This window comes from Eulemur rufifrons, chromosome 6 (genome assembly GCF_041146395.1).
Source record: "Eulemur rufifrons isolate Redbay chromosome 6, OSU_ERuf_1, whole genome shotgun sequence".
NCBI classification, from domain to species: Eukaryota; Metazoa; Chordata; class Mammalia; order Primates; family Lemuridae; genus Eulemur; species Eulemur rufifrons.
The window spans coordinates 94,194,638-94,214,735 of NC_090988.1; the positions used below are offsets into that span (position 1 = coordinate 94,194,638).

The 20,098-nt window shown below is 45.2% G+C and overlaps 2 protein-coding genes across 3 annotated transcripts in view; one reads left to right on the plus strand and one right to left on the minus strand.

The window, feature by feature from the left end:
• STX3 (syntaxin 3) overlaps positions 1–12,530 on the plus strand; it is a 40,849-nt gene extending 28,319 nt beyond the window's left edge. Inside the window, exons 4-11 of one of the 2 annotated variants that reach the window (XM_069470068.1) lie at positions 420–494; positions 1,597–1,664; positions 3,202–3,310; positions 4,149–4,222; positions 4,416–4,550; positions 6,290–6,400; positions 7,878–7,991; positions 10,756–10,817. In XM_069470068.1, coding sequence (XP_069326169.1) covers positions 420–494; positions 1,597–1,664; positions 3,202–3,310; positions 4,149–4,222; positions 4,416–4,550; positions 6,290–6,400; positions 7,878–7,961 — 656 coding nt within the window. In that variant the 3' untranslated portion in view covers positions 7,962–7,991; positions 10,756–10,817. Of the gene's footprint in view, positions 1–419; positions 495–1,596; positions 1,665–3,201; positions 3,311–4,148; positions 4,223–4,415; positions 4,551–6,289; positions 6,401–7,877; positions 7,992–10,755 lie in introns of both variants that reach the window. The other variant, XM_069470067.1, reaches the window with a different exon arrangement.
• Positions 12,531–15,918: 3,388 nt separating this feature from the next.
• On the minus strand, positions 15,919–19,873 carry MRPL16 (mitochondrial ribosomal protein L16). The gene is made up of 4 exons (XM_069470069.1): positions 19,725–19,873; positions 19,329–19,394; positions 17,578–17,726; positions 15,919–16,435 (listed from the first exon to the last, which is right to left on the minus strand). The coding sequence occupies exons 1-4, from the start codon at positions 19,777–19,779 to the stop codon at positions 15,950–15,952; spliced, it is 756 nt and encodes a 251-aa protein (XP_069326170.1). The 5' UTR covers positions 19,780–19,873; the 3' UTR covers positions 15,919–15,949.
• Positions 19,874–20,098: the final 225 nt, after the last annotated feature.

Here is a 20,098-nt window from a genome sequence, read left to right on the forward strand (position 1 = left end):
CTGAGCAAGAGCGAGACCCCATCTCTACTAAAAATAGAAAGAAATTATATGGACAGCTAAAAATACATATAGAAAAAAAAATTAGCCGGGCATGGTGGTGCATGCCTGTAGTCCCAGCTACTCGGGAGGCTGAGGCAGGAGGATCCCTTGAGCTCAGGAGTTTGAGGTTGCTGTGAGCTAGGCTGACGTCACGGCACTCACTCTAGCCTGGGCAACACAGTGAGACTCTGTCTCAAAAATAAATAAATAAATGCTCTGTGAGTTTAATGACAGGTTCGAATGACAGAGTGCTTTGGGATAAATACTGCTCTGGGCAGTGGGGGCCTGAGAAAGTTCCCCGCCTCCTGTTGGTTGTTGTAGCTCACAAAGCAGTTAGTCCTCTGCTTTCTAACTCATTCTACCTGCCTCTGTTTACCCAGAAACCAAGGATGACCTGGAGCAGCTCACAACCGAGATCAAGAAAAGGGCCAATAACGTCCGGAACAAACTGAAGAGTAAGGAGGAACAAAGGGAACAAGCCAAGCCCTGCCACCGTCTGTCTCAGCTCCCTGGGGTCCAGCTCTTCCAAACTGAAACTCCTCTGGAATGAAGTGACACCACTTGTTCCCTCTTTGCTTGTGGTTTGGGCACTGTCCTGACAAGGACCTGTAGCCCTAGAAGTTTATCTTTTCTTGAATCCTGACTGTAGTTAAAAGAGTCCAGAATTGAAGTTAGGAGATGAGAATTAGAATGTGCTTTTGGCTACTGAGTAGCTGTGTGACTTGGTCCTTTAACTTAGTTCCTTAGCCGACTTTTCTCTTGTTGGTCCTGTTTCCCCAGCACTACATACATTTGAATAGTAATTTCAGAGATATGTAGATGCAAGATATGTCATTCAGTGGTGGGCTAGGAGTGTCACCCTCCCGTAGCCTCCTGCCCCCACTTTAGAGAGCATAGGTCAGTGAAACTGCTGTGGTAGATTCAATTCTCCTGGGGCCCAGCAGCTTTACTGAGTTCCAAGGCTACGGTCTGCATTCTTGACAGTGTGTTTGGTGAATGCATGCTCTTGGTCCGGGGAGAAAGCAGCATTACTCGGCCCAATTTATCATTTCTTCCCCCAAAACAAATAGCAATAACTATTTTAACTGGAGTGGAGGGAGAAGTCGTTATCAGCTTCCAGTACTGACAGTGGTGGTGTGCCTGCCGCTGTGCTGAGCGCTCTTTGCGCCTTCTCGGTGAATCCGCACCTTAGCATTGTGAGGGTGGTACTGTTATTTATTCCATTTTACAGATGACAGAACAGGAATATTAAGAGATGTTAAGTGGCTTTTTTGAAGTCATACCTAGTAAGTGCCAGGGCAAGGATTTTGGCTTAAGTCTCTTGGCGACAGAGACCCATGCCATTCACCGTTATGCCAAGACCTGGCGATCGTAAAGGCTGAGGAATACACTTCCAGCAGCCCACCTGTGAGCTGATCTTTTGAGATTGCGCCTACCTGCTGTTGCATCTCCGTGGGCTGGGGGTGTGAGATTGAGTGAGCAGGTTTGCACTGAACAGTGTGTTTCTCGGAAGGAGCAGCAGATGTGTTGCTAGTAGAACCTTCCTCTCCTCTTCAGGCATGGAGAAGCATATTGAAGAAGACGAGGTCCGGTCGTCAGCAGACCTTCGGATTCGGAAATCCCAGGTAAGGTTTTTCCTGGTCTAATGATCATCTAGTCCCATTTTAATTTTTTTTCCTTCCTAACTGTGGAGTCATTTTTAAAAAAAAAATACAATTCTTATTTGGAAATCAATTTGAAGAACTGGTCGAAGGAAACTGTCCGGTTGAAGCGGGGCCCAGGGCCAGAGTCCAGCCCTTTTGGCCCCTCTGTCACACTCTCCTTTGCTAACGAGGCCCCTGGAGAACCTCTTAAGGCTTCCCAGAGTGCAGCTTAAGAGGCAGTGTGCCTCCTTGTTTTACAGGAGAGGAAACTGATGTCTTCTCTTTAAACATCGTTAGTCATTAGTTGTCTGGTTTGGAACTAGGCATTTTAGGGGTCTTCAGAGATAGAATCCTTGTCTTTAAAGAACTGGCATGACGTTCAAGTGGCCTAGGAAAGTATTCCGTGAGACCCAGCAGGAGGACAGTGTAAGAAGACATGGTCCAGCACAGGTGCTCTTGGCATTGAAAGATCTCAGGAAGCGCTGGGGATGGGCAGAGCAGGCTGGGCCAGAGTACGCCAAGCATGGGCAGGCTCAGGAAGTAGTCTGCCCTGAGAGGCACCGGGGTAGAAGTCGGGTGTGTGTGTGCACGCGTGTGTATGCACGCGGGTGTGTTGGCAGCAGCCGTGGTGGTGATGGTGGTGGTGTGGGTGGGAGTGAGGGGCAGACAGGAAGAGAACAGCGTTTCTGGAGAAAAAAGTTTGCTGTGGGATAGTGAACACAGAATTTTTGGTTGATAATGTCGTGCCCTGTTCTAGAGGTCTTTGAGTACCAGTCTAGGGAATTTGGATCTGATCCTGTAGCCCATAGGCTTTTGCTTCAGGCTGCAGTATATTAGGTGGATATCGTGGCAGTTGTTTGAAAGCTGGAGACAGTGGGAAAGAGGCTGGAGGCTGGTAGTTAGGTTTTTGCAATGATTTTGGTCTATATTTGCATGGTGGCACTGGGTTTGGAAAAAGTACAAATATGGACGATTTTGCAAAGGAGAAACCAATAGGGCTTGACACTGAGAGGTGGGCAAAGAATAAAAATTATTATGAAGGTTTGAGCTTAGGCATCTAGGGCTGTGGAGAGAATGCATTTAGTTATAAGCAGAAAGAGCTGGGGAGATCAGCTAGGGCAGGAACTCAAGTATCTTTGGCAACTATTACACGTGGGAAGGGAGTCTGACAGCTTTAGAAAGCGAGCCCAGAGTTGTGCCAGAAAAACGCTTCTAGTCCATGTGGGTACAGGGCTCAGAGATTCACAGAGATGATCTCCTTTAGCCTCACAATTACCAGGTGAGGTCAGCAGGGCAGGTAAACGGATACTGAAGCCATGCTTTGGAAAGGGCAGCGGACTCTCCCAGTGGTGCAAACCTAGAAAACCAGAAAGTTGGGTCTGATACCTGGTCTTTTGACTCTGAGCCCAGTGCTGCTGTAGACGGCTGTGTGGGGGCGGGAAGGGGTTCTGTGACAGTTAGGGACCTTCCCCCTCCCTCACCTCCTGCGGGCTTACTGCATTTTGCATTGTCCCCACAGCACTCTGTCCTCTCCCGGAAGTTTGTGGAGGTGATGACCAAATACAATGAAGCTCAGGTGGACTTCCGTGAACGCAGCAAAGGGCGAATCCAGCGGCAGCTCGAAATTAGTATGTGTTTGAAGTTTGGTGTCTCCTCTCCTCCTTTTCCCGCCCTGTGCTTGTCCATCCCAAGTTGTGGGGTCCAAGGAGAATGAGCAGCAACTCTGCTTGTGGCTTCCATGTCATATTTTGTGCCCAAGCCTAGGACACACGTTATAGCACTGGCACATCCTCAATGCTACATCTTAGCTGAAAAGTGACACAGTGTTTATCAGGCCCAAGTAATTTTTTTCTCTGGGATCTAGCATGTCTTCATACATAGAGGGGAAGCAGTTGATAAGCAGTTGCTCTCCTGGGCACTCATTGCATCTTTTTGCTGTCTGTTGACAGCAAAGCACATTTATGAAATAAAAGGTGTGGTGCTAGTTGCTGTGAGGAATATAGAGATTGACAAAGCCATGACCTTTAGGAATTTAGTCGTGTGGAAGGCCAGGCCCTGCAAGGTGGGATGTGCTTCAGGTGGGAGGAACTGTGTGAGCGAGGATGTAATCAAGAAAGAGCAAGTGTTTGGGAGTGGCAGGTTCCCTAGGCCTGGGAAAGGGCACGTTTAGAGTAGTGTAAGGTTAAGATAGACTGAGGGAGGGCTCGCCCACAAACTGGCACACCGTTAGGAGGGGCTTGGACTCCATGCCGTAGTGAATGGGGCTAGTAATACTCTGAGCTGGGAAGTAACACAATCAGGTGCTTAGGGGAGAGACAAGAAAGACAAGTCAGGAGGCAATTGGAGTGTTTTGAAGGCCATGGTCTTTATAGTGAAGCCACTATATTCCTAATTTTCAGGGAACTTTTCAAGTAATGTGTTGCACTTTGATCTTGTATTTGATGCTCTACTTCTTTTGTTAAAAAGCCGGCAAAAAGACAACAGATGAGGAGCTGGAGGAGATGTTAGAGAGTGGCAACCCTGCCATCTTCACCTCTGGGGTGAGTGCCTTGGTGCTGGGATGGCGCACCCCTTTCGTGAGCAGGGAGGCCCCTGTGCAGCTTCGCAGGGTCTAGCAGGTGCAGGGAGGTGGGGGAGGCCAGGAGCTCGCCGGGAGTGTGCATGAGAGCCACGGCAGGGGCAGCCTTCCTTGCAGGGGTGGCTGATGGTCTGTCTGTGTGTGGCCTGTTGTAGATCATTGACTCCCAGATTTCCAAGCAAGCCCTTAGTGAGATCGAGGGACGGCACAAGGACATCGTAAGGCTGGAGAGCAGCATCAAGGAGCTTCATGACATGTTTATGGACATCGCCATGCTGGTGGAAAATCAGGTAACTGGCAGGGAGTCCCAGTGTGGGGAGGGAGGAGAGGAAAACTCAGTTTCTCCTGAGAGCAGGGAGGATGGGAATGCGGGATGCCAGGTAAGGTGGGTGGGAGAACCAGTGGGAATTTGCATGAGAAGTAACACAATTCCAGCATCCCAGGGGGAAAAAGTGTACATTTTTATCGAATGCTGACACTTTGGGCAATCTTAGCCTTGTCATTCTTGCCTGTTCTTTGGCGTCGTAGTTGTTGCTACTTAATACAGGTCCAATGTGCTCTGTCAAGGACTTAGTTCCCCAGCCTCAGGATCTGTTTCCTGTCTTATTTTTCTTTATTGGAGACATGGGTTCTTAATGATGATGCCTTAAAACAATCTCCTGATATGGACTATTTGATGTCATTGAAAACATATGATTTTTTCTCTAGTTCACAGTGAAAACTTAGGTTTTTAACAGTTTTTTTTTTCCATTTTTGTTTTTTCTCTTGTATGTATTTAAAAAAAAATTGGCACTTTTTGCTAAGGAACAGAGCAGACAACGTTATTAATGAAAGAATAGTAAAATACTGTTTACAGAAAGACTCGAAACACCGCTGGTGCTTGGTTTGGACAGCTCTCTTTGTCCAAGGCGTGCTTCCTCAGGGGTGGAGTTCTCTGTCGCCTGCCTAGGGTGTTAGTCTCACACAGTTGGGTGGTTCCCAGTTCCTATGGTACAGTTAAATGTGCCACCGTGTCATAGTGCTGTGCTCTCGTCCCACGAACTTCCAGCTGCTCTGCCAACTGGACAGGATTGAAAACTGCTCCCGTAGTAGACAGACTGTAGGACCTAGCTGAAGCCTGAGCACAGCATGACCGGCTTTTGACATTGGTTCCCTGCTCGGGGCCGGGTGCCTTACCCCCAGCCCTCTCCGGCCTCTGAGACCATTTTTCAAGTCCCTCCATCCCCACTCTTCTCTCTTCCTCCCACACTGCCTTGCCGAGGAACTGGTTTGAGAGTCAAGTGGTGGTAAGTGCCTGTTTACAGACTGGCGTAAAGTGATGGGGTTGAGGAAGGTCTGGGCAGGGGAGGAGAATCCCATTCTAAGATGCTACAATGAACTGGGATGACCAGACTTCCTTGTCAAGAAGTAATGGCTGGGAAATGATTGGGAATCGTGTTAAGAGACCACTTCCTGGAAGGGAAGATACAAGCCAGTAGCTTGGGTAAACCCAATGTCTGTCACGCAAAGGGCTTGGAATATCTTGTAGAGAAAGCAAATGTTCCCCACCTCAGATATGTATTGAGCACCTGCTGTGTGCCAGGTGTATTCTGTGGTCAGTTTGGTCTGAGTGACCAGGACGAGGCCAGCATCCTGCTGATGTCCTAAGAACGGGAGATATTCTTATTTTGGTTCCTCCCCATGTGCTTAAGTTAAAAAAAAAAAAAAGGTGGGAAGGGGTTACCTCAGAGTATATTTATATGTAGTATGTAGTTACTAGGCATTCTAGAAAGTATATTCCAGGAGCCGGTCACAGAAGTAATTCAGTGAATGTTTCTTGAATGAGTGACACCCCCGCCCCTGGCAAGCATGGGGGAACCACAGGTCATCGTGTGCAAAGTGTGACATGTGCCCTAGGGAAGGCCGGGCTTCAGGGTTTCTAGATGCCCCTCTTGGCACTGAAGGTGATAAGAAAGAGAATCCCTTCCTCACGCTAGCCAGGGCTGTTCCGGGTGTGTTTACTGGTGTGACTAGTGTCTGTTCCCCCTAGGGTGAGATGTTAGATAACATAGAGTTGAATGTCATGCACACAGTGGACCACGTGGAGAAGGCACGAGATGAAACTAAAAAAGCTGTGAAATACAAGAGTCAGGCCCGGAAGGTGAGACTCTCCTATTTGTCGCCTTCAGAGAACAGAGTCCGTTTTGTTTGCTGTCTCTCGCTCTTTCTCTCTCCCCTCTCCCTGTCTGTGTTTCTGCTGCTGCCACCTCTTGCACCTGGGGAAAGGGAGCCATGATTGACCGTATAGAGAACAACATGGACCAGTCAGTGGGCTTCGTGGAGCGGGCCGTGGCAGATACCAAAAAGGCTGTCAAGTATCAGAGCGAAGCCCGCAGGGTGAGCGCCTCAGTCTTGGCTGGTCTTCCTGGAGTCTCCTCTCCCTGGCCATCCCTACCTGCGTCCTTGAGCCCATGCCTTCCCTCCCTGCCCTGGCCTCTGCCACCCCCTAGCTCAGCCTTTCCTAGAGACCAGCTGCCCGCCCTCCCTTCCCAGCTGTGCCTTGCATGGATCTGGCTCACATGCTTTCTCCCCAAGAACCCACACTTGAAAGGCAGCCCTGTAGGATGGATGCACGGCCCAGGTGTTGCTGCTGATCTCCTGGACATAGCTCATGAACCTTTCAGGGGTTACACTTGACTCCTCTGTTCTTCAGAAACCTTCTTTTCATTGTCTTCCACTCCAGGAGCCTGAGCTCTGCCCCCTATTCTTTCTCTCTGCCTATACCTAGTGCTGTGCTAACTGCTATTTAAACGTTATCTCATATCTTACCAAGCACCTGTTGTTTCTACTTTACAGGTGAAACAGTTGAGGGTCAGAGGTTTCATAATCGGCTTCAGGCCACCTAGTACATAGAGGAGCTGGGATTCAAAATCTGATCCTGATCATGCTCTTTCCACCACACCATTGTTTGTCCATCCTTCTGGTGTCCCTGTTGCTTGAGGACTTCTAAGCTTCTGTACTCATTGGCTGGGTATCTAGCTCTGGTGGCTTCTGCTTTTTAGACTTTTCTTTGACTTTTTCTATTGGGCTCTGATATTTTTGTTCTTCAGTCTTTTTCTTCCAGCTTTACCTAGTGCTTATGCAGGGATTTAGGGGATTTGGGAAGTTATTTTACAGGATGAATCTGAATCATAGTTTCTGGTCCCCAGTCTGTATGATGGGTCTGTCACGTAGGAGTGTACTTTAAGGGACAAATGGATGGAGTTGGAAATTAGGACTATCTAAAAAATGTCTTTACACTGCCTCTTAAAAAGGAAAAACCAGTCACTTTATATTTTGGCCCATTGGCTCTTACTATTATATCTGTCCACATATGCAAAAGTACAGTGTGAGCTAAGAGCTGACAGCTAATAGAAGCTCCATATTTCCATCTGCCGACATGGCTAGCCATGAAGTAATTTAAGAAATGTAAAATATCCTAAAAGAATGTCTTTATGTAGAGGTGTAGGCTTCTTATTTGGATGGATTAGATGTTTTCTCTGTAGAGGTGAGAGGGGTTGGGTTTTGTCTGAGATGTTATATTTTTTTGGTTGTTTATAATAATGATCTGTTTTTGTTTGTCTTATTCCTCTCTCCAGAAATTGATAATTATCATTGTGGTAGTAGTTGTGTTGCTGGGCCTTTTAGCATTGATTATTGGACTTTCCGTGGGGCTGAAATAAGAGTGGCCTAAGAGGCTGCTGCACTGACATGTAAGTAAACGAATAAGCAACTTACTCTTGGGGACTCTGGATTGGCTCCTCGAGAGGAAGTTCGCTTGGGATTTCAACTTCCACTTCTTTCCCCTTATGATTGTCTTTGGACACACTGAGCTTTCTAGAACTTTCAGTAGCCTGTGGATTCTCTCTCGGGTTCTGGCTGCAGCCCGTGGGTCAGGTCTCCTGTTTGTTCCCATCCTGTAGACCCTGTCCCTGCTCTGTCTTGTGTTTCTCCACCCTCCTGGGATACCTGAGCACCCCAGTTTGAGTCCCCTTGCCCAGGAAGCATGCTCCAAGTTGGGTACAGTCTATGTCTTGCATCTGGGGTCTGTCTTCTGAATTCTTACTGGCTTTCCCGGATACTGGGCTTTGCTAGGGGCATCCTTTGAAATGTAAATGAAGCTCTGAATTGGAATTTGGGTCTGTAGGGTTTTGTTTGTGGCTGACTGGTTGGATCTTGAATGATGTAGTAGCTAACATTTCTGAGTGTGGAGCTGAGCCAGTGTACCAAACACCTTCTATCACTGAATCCTCACAACACCCTTATGAGATAGGCAGTGGTATTATGCACATTTTACAGACAAAGAAACTCAGTCTTAAACAGGGCCAAGTTCACATAGCTAATAATAGACCTAGGAGAGTTCTTTACTACATCTTAGATTCTCTTAGTAAAACAAGATAGCCATTTATCATTGTCCACAAAATCTAGAGAACCTTAGAGGATAGTGGCTTTAAAATTTAGACTATTAATTTTCTTTAAAATTTGTTCAAAGGATAGAGCTGACTACTGAGTCAGGCCTAACGGCAGGTAGCATTTCAGGAATGATCTAGTTGCTGGGAGTATTAAGACTTCTGTGATTTTTAAGATTTTTTTCTGAATAAAATATAGCATATATTGTTTAAATCTATAAAATATAGAAAAAAGAATTAATCAGTATTATTGCTGATAACCTTGTGGCATGTTCACACACTCAGACATAGTTTTACATATATTTTGTACACAGTTACAAAATCATAAGCATCATTCCACATCACTAAAATCTCTTTGTAAATCTAATTTGCAACACAAGATGATGAATATACTCTCAAATATTTAACATTTCCTCAATGTTGGAGGTTTGTGTTATTATTTGCTATAACTCTGGAACTAACCTTATTTAGTATTTTTCTAATTGTTTTATTTTCTCTCTATTATAAATTCATGGAAGTGAGATGGCTGAGGTAGGCAGAGACATCTTTAAGGTTTGATACAAACTATCATATTGATACCCACAGCTGCTCTTTCTTTTTACTTTTGCTTCTGTGTATCTCTTCCGTCCTCCTCCTTCCATGTGATCAGAACATCTGAAAGTCAGGTTATTTTAGCACTGAACATTCAACTTCATCGTGAGAGATAAGCAACAAGATGATCAATCTCTCATAGGCAATTAATTAGTTTGTTCTTTTTTTTTTTTTTCCTCTTGTTTATGGCATTTGGAGTCTAGTCCTTGATTTTTTTTTTTTTTTGTTAAGTTTGAGTTTTGTTCTGCCTTTTAACTATCTCATTGAGAAAGATGTTAAAATTTAAAAAGGAATAACAGTTATTATCTTTCCATATCCTTGGATGAAAGATGTCTTGCGAATTCATAGTGCCCTTTTACCAATCCTAATTCCAGGAATTCAGAATGTAAATGAATCTTGTTTGAGGAGGTAACTTCTCAAAGGTGAGGAGACTGATTAATATATTGTTTTATAGTTGACTAACCCGATCTTTAAGATACTAAGTTGCTGAGCAGTTAAGGTGCTCATCATAGTTTACTCCATATTCCCTAATAAAGTCAAGACTGATTATTACCTAGGTCTGGACTCCCCTCTCCCTCCATGTCACCTGAGTGAGAGAGGTCTCTGGACAGGAAGGAGGGAAAACCCATGTTTACATTCTCTAGTTTTGTGCAAGCTACTTGCTCTAGGCTAATATCCCATTTTACAGGTGGGGAAGCTCTTTGAAGTTCAGTGAAGTTAAGAAACTTGCCCAAGGCTACACAGCTTGTAAGGTGGATCAGCTGTAATATGACCCCTGAACTTTACCATATAATTTTTTAAGTAATTTTTTAAAAAAATTCAGAATATTGGAGGTACAAACATTTTGGTTACATATATTGCCTTTGGGTCACCTAAGCCAGAGCTACAAGCGTGCCCATCCCCAGTGTGCTCTGCACCCACTGGTTATGAATTTACCCATCTCCTGCACCCCCTCCCACCTGCCCGGCACCCGATGAATATTGCTTCCATGTGTGCATCTAAGTGTTGCTCAGTTAGTCCTCCCGGTACACTGCTCACAGAGAAGGAGGTGAAGAACACGATGGCCTTCCATATTCTTTTCATTGTGCCCTTCTGCCTTCTAGGAAAAAGGCAGGGATTCAAGTACCATGAAACTCCTGTATTCAAGAGAGGTGCTGCCGTGGCCCCTGCAGAGAATGGGTTTTCACCAGGTCCACTGACAAGCCCTTCTGTGGGTGTGGACAGCCTGTGTGAAGGCTTATAAAAGGCCTGGAGACTTTTCTTTTGCCCCCCTCTCACAGCAGGGCTTTTTGTTCTTTGTCCAGCGGGACATTTAATTCCAGGTTCTATCTATTGGATTTTTCAGGTTTAGTGTAGCCTTTTCCGTTGTTCTCCCTTTCGCAGCTATTTCTGATCTTTCCTCTCTGCCTTCTGGGTTTGTGGCTGATCCTCCTGTTGCCCTGCACTGATCAGCTGCTCCTTTCCCTGCCTCTCCTAGAACCTGAATTCACTCCAGCCTGGTGTGGCCACCCTTGTCTTCAGATGGGAATGGAGTTTGAATGGCATTCCTGAGAGCGAGTTGGACCCGTTCCTTTGTTTCCTTGTAACTATCCTTGGACCTGACTCAGCAAGCAATCTAGCCCTGGAGGAACCTAATCCACCTAGTGCAACCTTGAGTTCTCCTCAGAACCTTCTCCTGCCTCACCTGCCTGAAGTTCCTCCCTCCTGGACCGTGTGAACCAACCCAGCTTCTCTCTCCTCCTGTGCTGTGTCAAATTGTGCCTTGCACCTTGGAAAGCCCATCTGAGACCCTCTCAAGGTGCTACATTTTCTACCTCATAGAGTTTTTTTCTCCCAGAAATTGCAATGTATTTTTTTAGGGGAGTATCTTTAATTAAGCAGAGGGACTCTTCTAAATTTGGCAACAATAAGGCTTGGAGCTGAGTCTTCTACCTGGCAGGATGCCAATACTCAGCTTGTTGTCCCTGTGTGTTAAAAACATGAGGGGCTGGCAGATGTCATTTTGGTCTGAAAAGCTGACTTGTTTGAAATTCAACGTTAAATTAAGCTCTTAATATGTTCAGCTTGGGGGCCAACTTTGGTTTTTCTCTATGTTGTATTCTCTCTTGTTTACTCAAGGAGGGGCCAGGATGATACAGTCATCCGAAGTTTCCATTTGCAAAGACTACAGGTATGGACTATTTGTTTCCATGCCTGAGTCTTGGAAACTGGCTATTCACTGCTAGAGAGTGATACTTTGTGAAGCCAGTGCCTTGAGGCCAAAAATTACCTGCGATTTTAAATTGGGTCAGGGATAAGGTGCTGGAGTCTCAGGCTCTGGAAATGGTTCATGGGACTGGTGTGAGTATTCAGTCACTCACGTGTTCCAGACGTATTTTTATAATCGTGTGTGAGATGTATGTACATGTATGCGTGTGTCTCTCAGGAAGTAGGAAATAAAAGTGGAAGACATTAGGACCTCAAAAAAAAAAATGACTTTGAGCTTGGCTAAAAATTAGGTAAGGGACATTTGTTTACCTGCAAATGAATCATTGTAGAAACGTGATCTTCCCATATTATCAAGAAACTTGTTTTCTGGATGAGCACTGGGAAAATCAAATGAGCTCTTTGGAGGACTAAATTGATCCCCATTAAATTTTAGCACACAGAAGGTATAATGTTTTGACGCTTCTCCCCACCTGTTGCCTACACTAGGCTTGTTCTGGCAACATCCCACAGCAACTTGATATTATTTATGTGACCTATGGGATGTGCCGTCTTCAGGACTGAGTCAGTTGGGGAACACCAGAGACTGCAGAATCTCTCTTCCTGCTGCTGGGTTAATGAGCTTGGCAGGTTCTTTGTCTCCCTCGATTCTTATCGTGGAGGAAGCAACGGCCAGGAAATATTCGAATGACTGTGACTGTGCTAACCCAGTGGTAAGCCCCTGAGATTCCCTGCTGGTCTCGGCCAGTCTCCCTGGTTTTGGGCACCAGGTATAGCTCAGCTTTGACTCCAATGCTTTCTAGGATAGGGTGAGCACCCTAATCCAGGCACTGTCCATTAGCTTCCTTTGCACAGGCTACTCACTAGCAGTCAGCATCCGGCATTCAGACAGAGCCAGGGAACATCCTCTTGCCCATGGCTATGATGTCGGTCGGTCGGTCAGTCAGTGGACTGGCTCCAGCAACAGGGGAGACAAACTAATCACAGGCCTTTGCTCTCCTCTGAGATTGAGGCCTGGGGCTTATAGTTTGGAATACAACATGTGAAGGTTTTGTTGTTGTTTGTATTTTTTTTTAAATGTAAAGTTGATTATTTTATTGCTAATTTAAAAATAAATGACTTATATATTGATTGTGAAACAGTTCTGGCTTTATCTCCATGCAAAACACTTAGTGATTTGGTGCCACCATGTGGTCATTTTTGTTCAGGTGTTAGAATGGGGTTAAAATGTTTTTAAACCATGTGCTGGACCAGATAAGTGGTTCAAAAGTTCAAATATTTGAAAATGGTTTAACTGCCAAAGAATTAAGTGTAACTATTTGAGTTGCAGACTTGAGGTCCTACCCCAGAAGAATCTGGCTCTAGGAGGAAAGGAGGGAGGTCCGTTGTGACATTATCTAGACAGCAGAATGGCTCGCTCAGCATTCCCTGAGATTCCTGTCCCTTTGATTTCTGAATCTCTCCCCTGGAAGTAACAATTCTGTGAACATTCTGAGTTCTAGAAGCCAGATCCATCTCCCTTTTCCTCCTGGTGCTCCTTTTTCCTTCATACCCTCTTCCATGCCCACGTGCACCGTCTCCCTTCCTGTGGAATTCAGCTCAGTTATGTTTCTCACGTGTTCTTTCTTTCCTTGTCTGGATGAGCAGAAGAAGATCATGATCATGATCTGCTGTGTTATCCTTGCGATCATCTTAGCTTCTACCATTGGGGGCATATTTGCCTGAAAAAGGTGAGCCATCTGTGGGGAGGGTCAGGCCTGCTTTCACGTACTTGAACCTCTTGTGTCCTGCGGGCATTCATTGTTTGATGCCCTACTCTGGGTGGGATCAGGTGCTGGAATCAAAGTTAGAGAAAATTAAGGAAAGGGATGTTTCAGAGATAGAAAAATGAGTTGGTAGCAGGTTGTTGGGGGCAGGAGTCGGGGAGAAAGAAGGCGGCAATCTATCCTATAACCTGGTCGGGTAGCTTTGTGCAGAATGCTTTGTACGGGCCAAGGATGTTGATTCCTGGTAAACAATTTGAGCCTTGGTATCTGGGAATGGCAAAAGGAGCAAGAATGAGTTCTTGCATTAGATGCACGCTGAACTTTTTGGAAGAGGGCCACGTGGCAAACCTAAACTAAATAAATTTCTTCCCCTTCCAAGATTACAAATTAACACAGCCTTGTGTGTAGACCCTTACCCCTGCGCAGAGTGGTCCTGGCCACCAACACCACACTATATAATCTGTGATTTTTTTTCCCCTCCATTCTTCTGTTACCTCTTTAGCTCTCACAGATGGATCCGCTACTGGCATTTCTAATCCTCCTTCCACCCCTGTGGTGCCATCACTTCTCCATGCAGACTCTTCATCAGCTACTCCTCTTTCCATCATGAAACTTCTTATGACACAGGGAACCAATCAACTACTTATTACAAGTTATGTAAGGAAGAACTTATGAAAATCCAGAATTGGGTGGGGGCAGGGGTGCAGGAATAGGGAGTACAGTGATATATAGTTGGTCAGAGAGATTGTTTAAAGGAGGGAACTGCAGGGTAGAGAAGAAAGCATAATGGGCACCTATTTAGGAAGTGAAATTTAGAGCCTGCACCTGCAGTATGGCTGTGATGAGGCAGATATTGTAGCGCATCTAATTCAACAGACTCTTACTTGAACTGCTGTGAGTTGGTCAAGAATGTCAGGGCACTTGTCACTTCTGCTCTTCAGGCTATTCTAGGTCTCACCTTTGATCACTCCACATCTACTTCCTCCTTCAGAGTCCAGTAGTAGTCTTAAAAGTGAAGGTTATCTAAGGATAGGCACATGCCTGTCTTGCTCCCTGCTGTGTCCCCACTGTTTAGCACAGTGCCTGCCACTTACAAGTTCTCAAATATCTTTTGACTTACTTATAATGAGGCTCTGATTTCACTCATTGACTAGTCTTTGGGTTTGACCCCTAAACTCTTTAAGGCATCAGTGGGAACATGGTTTGTTACTGAGAGGCTGTGTAAAGCTGCTTGGGAATGGGCTGATGCTCTTCTGCAAAAATGCTACATCAGGCCCTGTTACCACAACGTACCCTTTAAAGTGCTTTTTCTATGGGTGGTTCTGTTTTACCAACAGCCTCTCACTCTGTGGAGATGGCTTCTCCCAGGATTGTGGTTCAGTAACTATACACAGACCCCAAAAGAAAGAGGTTTATGCTATAATTGAACTCCTACATCAGCAGAACGCTGTGAACCCTAACAAAGGACTGATGAAGACATTAGGTGAGAAAGGTGGAGTGAGGATCTCGCTTATTTCACTGCTCCCCTGATTTGTGCTGCTCGCTGAAACAGCTGGCCAGTAATGTATACGCGGGAAACCATTCTAAACACTATCCCCACTTCAAGGTTCAGTTGTGTTCAGCTTTAAAACTATGTGGCTGAGTTCTAATGCAAATAATTTATTTAGTGATTAATAACAAGAAGTTCATTAAAAATCATAGTATACAACTTTTGAGGACCACACAACTGTTAAGTTTGTACTTTTGAAAGTAAACCAAGTTCTTGTTTCTTTGCTGGATACCTTATTCTTTTAAGAAAGTGGGATAAAAAAATGACATTTTGGTCAGTGTGCTGTTTTCTACCCACTTTCAAAATCAGATGGTTTAATATTTCTATCAATTTGTGTTTCCTTTCCTTTATGCCTTTGAATAGGGCATAAAAGACTACGGCTCCAAAAAGCAGATTAATCTCATTAAAGGGAATCAGAGAGCTGCAGCCACGGGGATTTGAGTCACAGAGCCCTCATTCATGTGGCAGTAGGGATCTGTGTGCTGCGTGGCACATGGCACTGTACTAGGTTCTGCAGGGACACAAAGGTAGAGCCACTCTCCCCTCTTCAGAGAATTTCAGACCTAGAAAGGGCCACCAAGTTTTAACTTTTATCAGTTCCTTCTGCTAAAGGGCAAAGGCATATTCCTTGCCATACTGTCCAACGTGCCCCCTTCCAGAGTGGAGAGAAGACACGGGTAGCTGCGCATCAATAAATACCTGTTGAGTCAATGAACCTATGTACTCATGTCATTTTTTCCTTTGTTCTAAAAATGTGTTTGTAACTAGTAAAATGTCATAGAAACCGGCTCCTGAAGGGTGTACACATAAGAGGCATTACAGACGTTAAGTCAGACCCGCACAGTAGGAGGGGAACCCACACCTTTGCTTCAGTCCTGAAGACGTTCCTCTTGCAGCCCAGGAGAACCAAGAGCTCTCAATAGTCATCTAGGCCTGTTTCTTAATCTTCTACAGGATTAAGAATAACCGGTGAGAAGTTACATGCAGAGTGATGCTCAACTTTTATTTAATGTACTGGTTTTTTCTTTCCTACTCATATACTGCTTCCTAGTTATGACAAGAGAACTACCCAAAGACTGTGAAGGTAGGCTGAGGGGAATAAAAATGCAGATTCTTTCAATAGCCTACATACGTTTTATTTTCTACACTCACTACACACGTTCCGGCATGTAGAACTTGCCCCAGTATCGCCCCTTCTGGGTCAAGTCATACGGGCTCAATACTTTCCGTATCCCCAGCATGTTGGCAGTGGCTATGCGCTCAAAGGTCCAGGGGTTTTGGTTGTTGCGTTCTCGTTCCTCTTGATCTTTCCGCATCTTCTCTAGCGTCTCTCGGCTCACAGCCTTTGCTGGGAAGGGCAACTTGTGGGCAACCTGGTTGAGGAAACCTTGCACCTCTTTGAATTCACAACGGCCACCCACCTCTACTACAAGGCGGCCAGCCTTCACGGGTGTCACGTAGTGATCAATGGCACCTTTGCCGCCCCCCATGCGCTGCCCGACACTCTTGCGGGTGATGGGCTTGAAAGGGGCTGGCACTCGCCATATGGCAAACATGTTCTTGGGATCCAGAGAGCGGTTGATTGTCAGGCGCATCATTTCAAAATGGCCCCAGTGGAGGTAACCACCACCCAGTGCCTAGAAGTGAATGGGAGATTTAGAATCACATGGGGATTTAGATATTTTTTATGGGATCTATTATGATGTCTCTTCTTTTATAGTAACTGTGGCTTCACTGATACAATTGAAAGTAAAAATATAAGTTCTAGAAAGTACCATGGAGGAAAAGCCTAGGGTACAGTAATAAAGGGGAGTGAGGGTGGACCCACTTCAATGGAGAGCCAGGGAAGGTCTCTATGAGGTGACATTTAAAGCTGAGGCCAGAATAAGAACTAGCCAAGGGGAGAGAGGTGTGTTCGAGACAGAGAAATGGCTTACGTGGAGGCCCTGACACAGCAGAGGACTGGTGAGTTGAGAAGAAGCCAGTGTGGCTAGCGTAGAGCGAGGAAGGGGAGAGTGGGCATGAGGTTCTGTGGGGTGGGCAGGGGCTGATCATGCAGGCTGTGGGAGGAGTACTTTAGAGCATCACTCTGGCTGCCTGATGGGAAATAAATCACAGTGCACACCCACATATGTAGCTACTAACAGTAAGTTTATGGAAGCTATTCAACAAGTAAGGAAACAGCTGGCCCAACTCCTAAGTCATGGATAGTTTAAGTAGCCTCTTCCTTCTCCTGCTTTTACATTATTTGTACTCTACTTAAAAAAAAAAAAGATATATAACTCAAATATTTACTGGATACCCAGTATCTTCTCTGCACATCAGTTTGTTTATTTATCTACTATTTTTTGAGAAAGAGTCTCACTCTGTTGCCCTGGCTAAAGTACAGTGGCATCATCATAGCTCAGAGCAACCTCAAACTCCTGGGCTTAAATGATCCTCCTGCCTCAACCTCCTGAGTAGCTGGGACTACAGGCATGCAACACCACACCTATCTAATTTTTCTATCTTTTGTAGAGATGTGGGTCTCGCTATGTTGCTCGGGCTGGTCTTGAACTCTTGACCTCAAGTGATCCTCCTACCTTGACCCCCCCCCCCCCCCCCCCCCCCCGCCCCGAAGTGCTATGATTATAGTGTGAGCCACCACCCCTGGTGCACATCAGTTTAAAGACCAACTGGTGGCAATTCTAATAAAAACTGTAGAGGAAGGGTCTAGAATTAATTCAAAGAGTATGAGATTTGTTAACCCTGGCTTGTAGCTGCTTGATGCTAAACTCACCAAGATTGCAAAATTGCCTTCTGTGAACTCAGTAGCTTCAGTGGAAGGTCCCCGTATATCACGCAAGTTTTTAGGTTCTCTTCTTACTTTTGGCACAAGTGGTACCCTTTCAACAAATCTCAGCTTGGGCTTTTCAGGAATAGAAACATCTAAAAGGAGCACAGATAATCAAGAATAAATAAAGCAACACATCTTAAAAGATGCATTTTCTTCCTAGAAAGATTTATAACAATCAGGTGAAATTCTTAAAGTTACCACTGAACAGTAATTCCAAAGGTGTGTTACATTTTTCTTGTGGATGCTTTTAGTGACTCTGGAATTTTTTTGGCTACGATGATGTTCCTAAACCTTTGCGGATAGCAAAGTTTTAACCTTTGAACCAAAATGCATTTATTAATCACTGATCTTGTGCTCAATACTGTAACAGGGACTGTTTGGAAATCATTATTTCATTTAATCTTTAAAACAACTTTTTATAGCCTTGGTATTTTTTTTAGGGCTTCTTTTTTAAAAATTTTCAACTTTTTAAAGTTTAACGCACTTAAGTCAAAGGGTCAAATAAAAAATATACAGCTCAGTGAATTATCAGAAAGTGAACACACGAACACACATCACTATCACCCAGGTCAAGAAACAGAATATTAGGTAAATAATATTTTTAATCTCCATTTTATGGAAGAGGAACCCGAGGCCTAGAAACATTTTATAATTTGGCCTAGGATGCCATCCACTTAAACAGCAAAGCTAGACAGCATGATACTAAAAAAAAAAAAAAAATACATTATTGACTCTTTGGATGTTAATGGGGGTAGTGGGAAGAATACTATATTGTACATGAAACTAAATTCTCCAGCTCTGCCACATTGTTGTTGAGAAACTTACAACCTAGGAATCCTTTGATCAATGCTTTTTAAAAAACATATATGCAGAGGCTTTTCATACTGAGATCTGCACAGAACCTACAATGTGCAAGAGTGTGCCAGGTGAGGGTGGGTGAGCACCACTTCAGGCCAGACATGTGACATCTTTATGATCTTTACTTGACAGCAATAGTGACAAGCATGGCTTTATGATGGAGACAAATATAAAACAGGCAACTTCAAGGAAATATCACATTAGTAATATTAATGGAAATATCAAATTATTACTAACACTATCAGAGTTACTGCCCCCCCCCGCCCCCGCTTCTATATGCAGCTACAAAGAAACTTATAATGCTTTCTCTCACCTACAAGTCAAAACGTATTTCCAGAAAATACAGTAGTTTAACAATTATGTGTAGAAGACCCTCATATGTACAGGCCCCATTCATTTTTTGATGTTTCCAGTATATTTAAAAAAATGATGAGATTTACAAAATTGTGGCTTACCCTCAATGTATATTTAACAAATTAGTTCTTTTCAATAATATTGTTAAATGACTGCACGTATGTTATCTTATTTGGAGAAAACATCGTAAGTCCAGGTTTGAGGCCAATTAGCCCTGGCTTAGTGGACCATGGGCCATAACCAGTGATGGGCCTTAGGGGAGTTATCTCATTAGACACTTGCTCCATAAAAGCAGGGACCTATTTTATTCTTTAGTTTATCTCTAGTGCTGGTAACACTGCTTGGCAATACAGTAGGTTCTCAATACATATTTACTGAAAGAGTGAATGGGGATATGAAGCCCAAGAACACTGACTTCTCCCACTCTCTGCTAAGTTCCATCAGGAGAAAGACTTACAAACAGGAAAAAGATAAGCTCTCACCTTCGTAAGTTGGCACTGGGAGCAGCGTCTTTATGCCAGCGCTGGCGGGCAGGGCTGCCCAAGAATCTATACAAAGACAAACCAAGTTAAACCGGGTCCTGGTACAACCTGGGCCAAAGGTACGTACTCCTGACGGAGGTGTTTTATGAAGTGTGCGACGCAGGTTCCACTAAACGGGTTCCCAAGCGCAGACGGCGAGCCCTCCCCACCGACACACGGTCGTGACCCTTTTGCACGAATCCCTACGGTGGAGGGGGCCGCAGGATAGTGCAGCCCCCAACCAGTGGTTCAGTAAGCATATGCAGAGCCTTCTTTGGGCTTGGGAATCAATCATAGCATTGGAGGTGGGGAGGAAAGGGGGAAAGTCTTCTTTAGGGACCAAAAGGGACTTCTCACCTGACAAGGACACCCGCAGGAGCGGCGCACCAGCGCGAGCCAGCAGCTTCCACATGTTGCGCGCGTCTAGCCGCACCACGATCCCTACAGCGACATTGGTTTCCTTCCCCGGGATACTGAGCGACGCTCTACAGCCTCGCGAGAACTGGCTCAAGACACAACTCACTCGGGCCGGAAGTAGTGCTCTCGCCGGTCCACTCCACAGAGAGGCTCGACGGAAGCGGAAGAAACTGGTGCCTCGGGGCTTGGGTTCCGCCGCTGGTGTCGGAGGGTCAACTACCGGATCCTCCCCTCCGTGCCTAGGCGCTCCGTTGGCCTTCTAAGGTTCTCTTTCCAATCTCCGGATTCTCCCCAGATGAGGGCGGCCGGGCCGG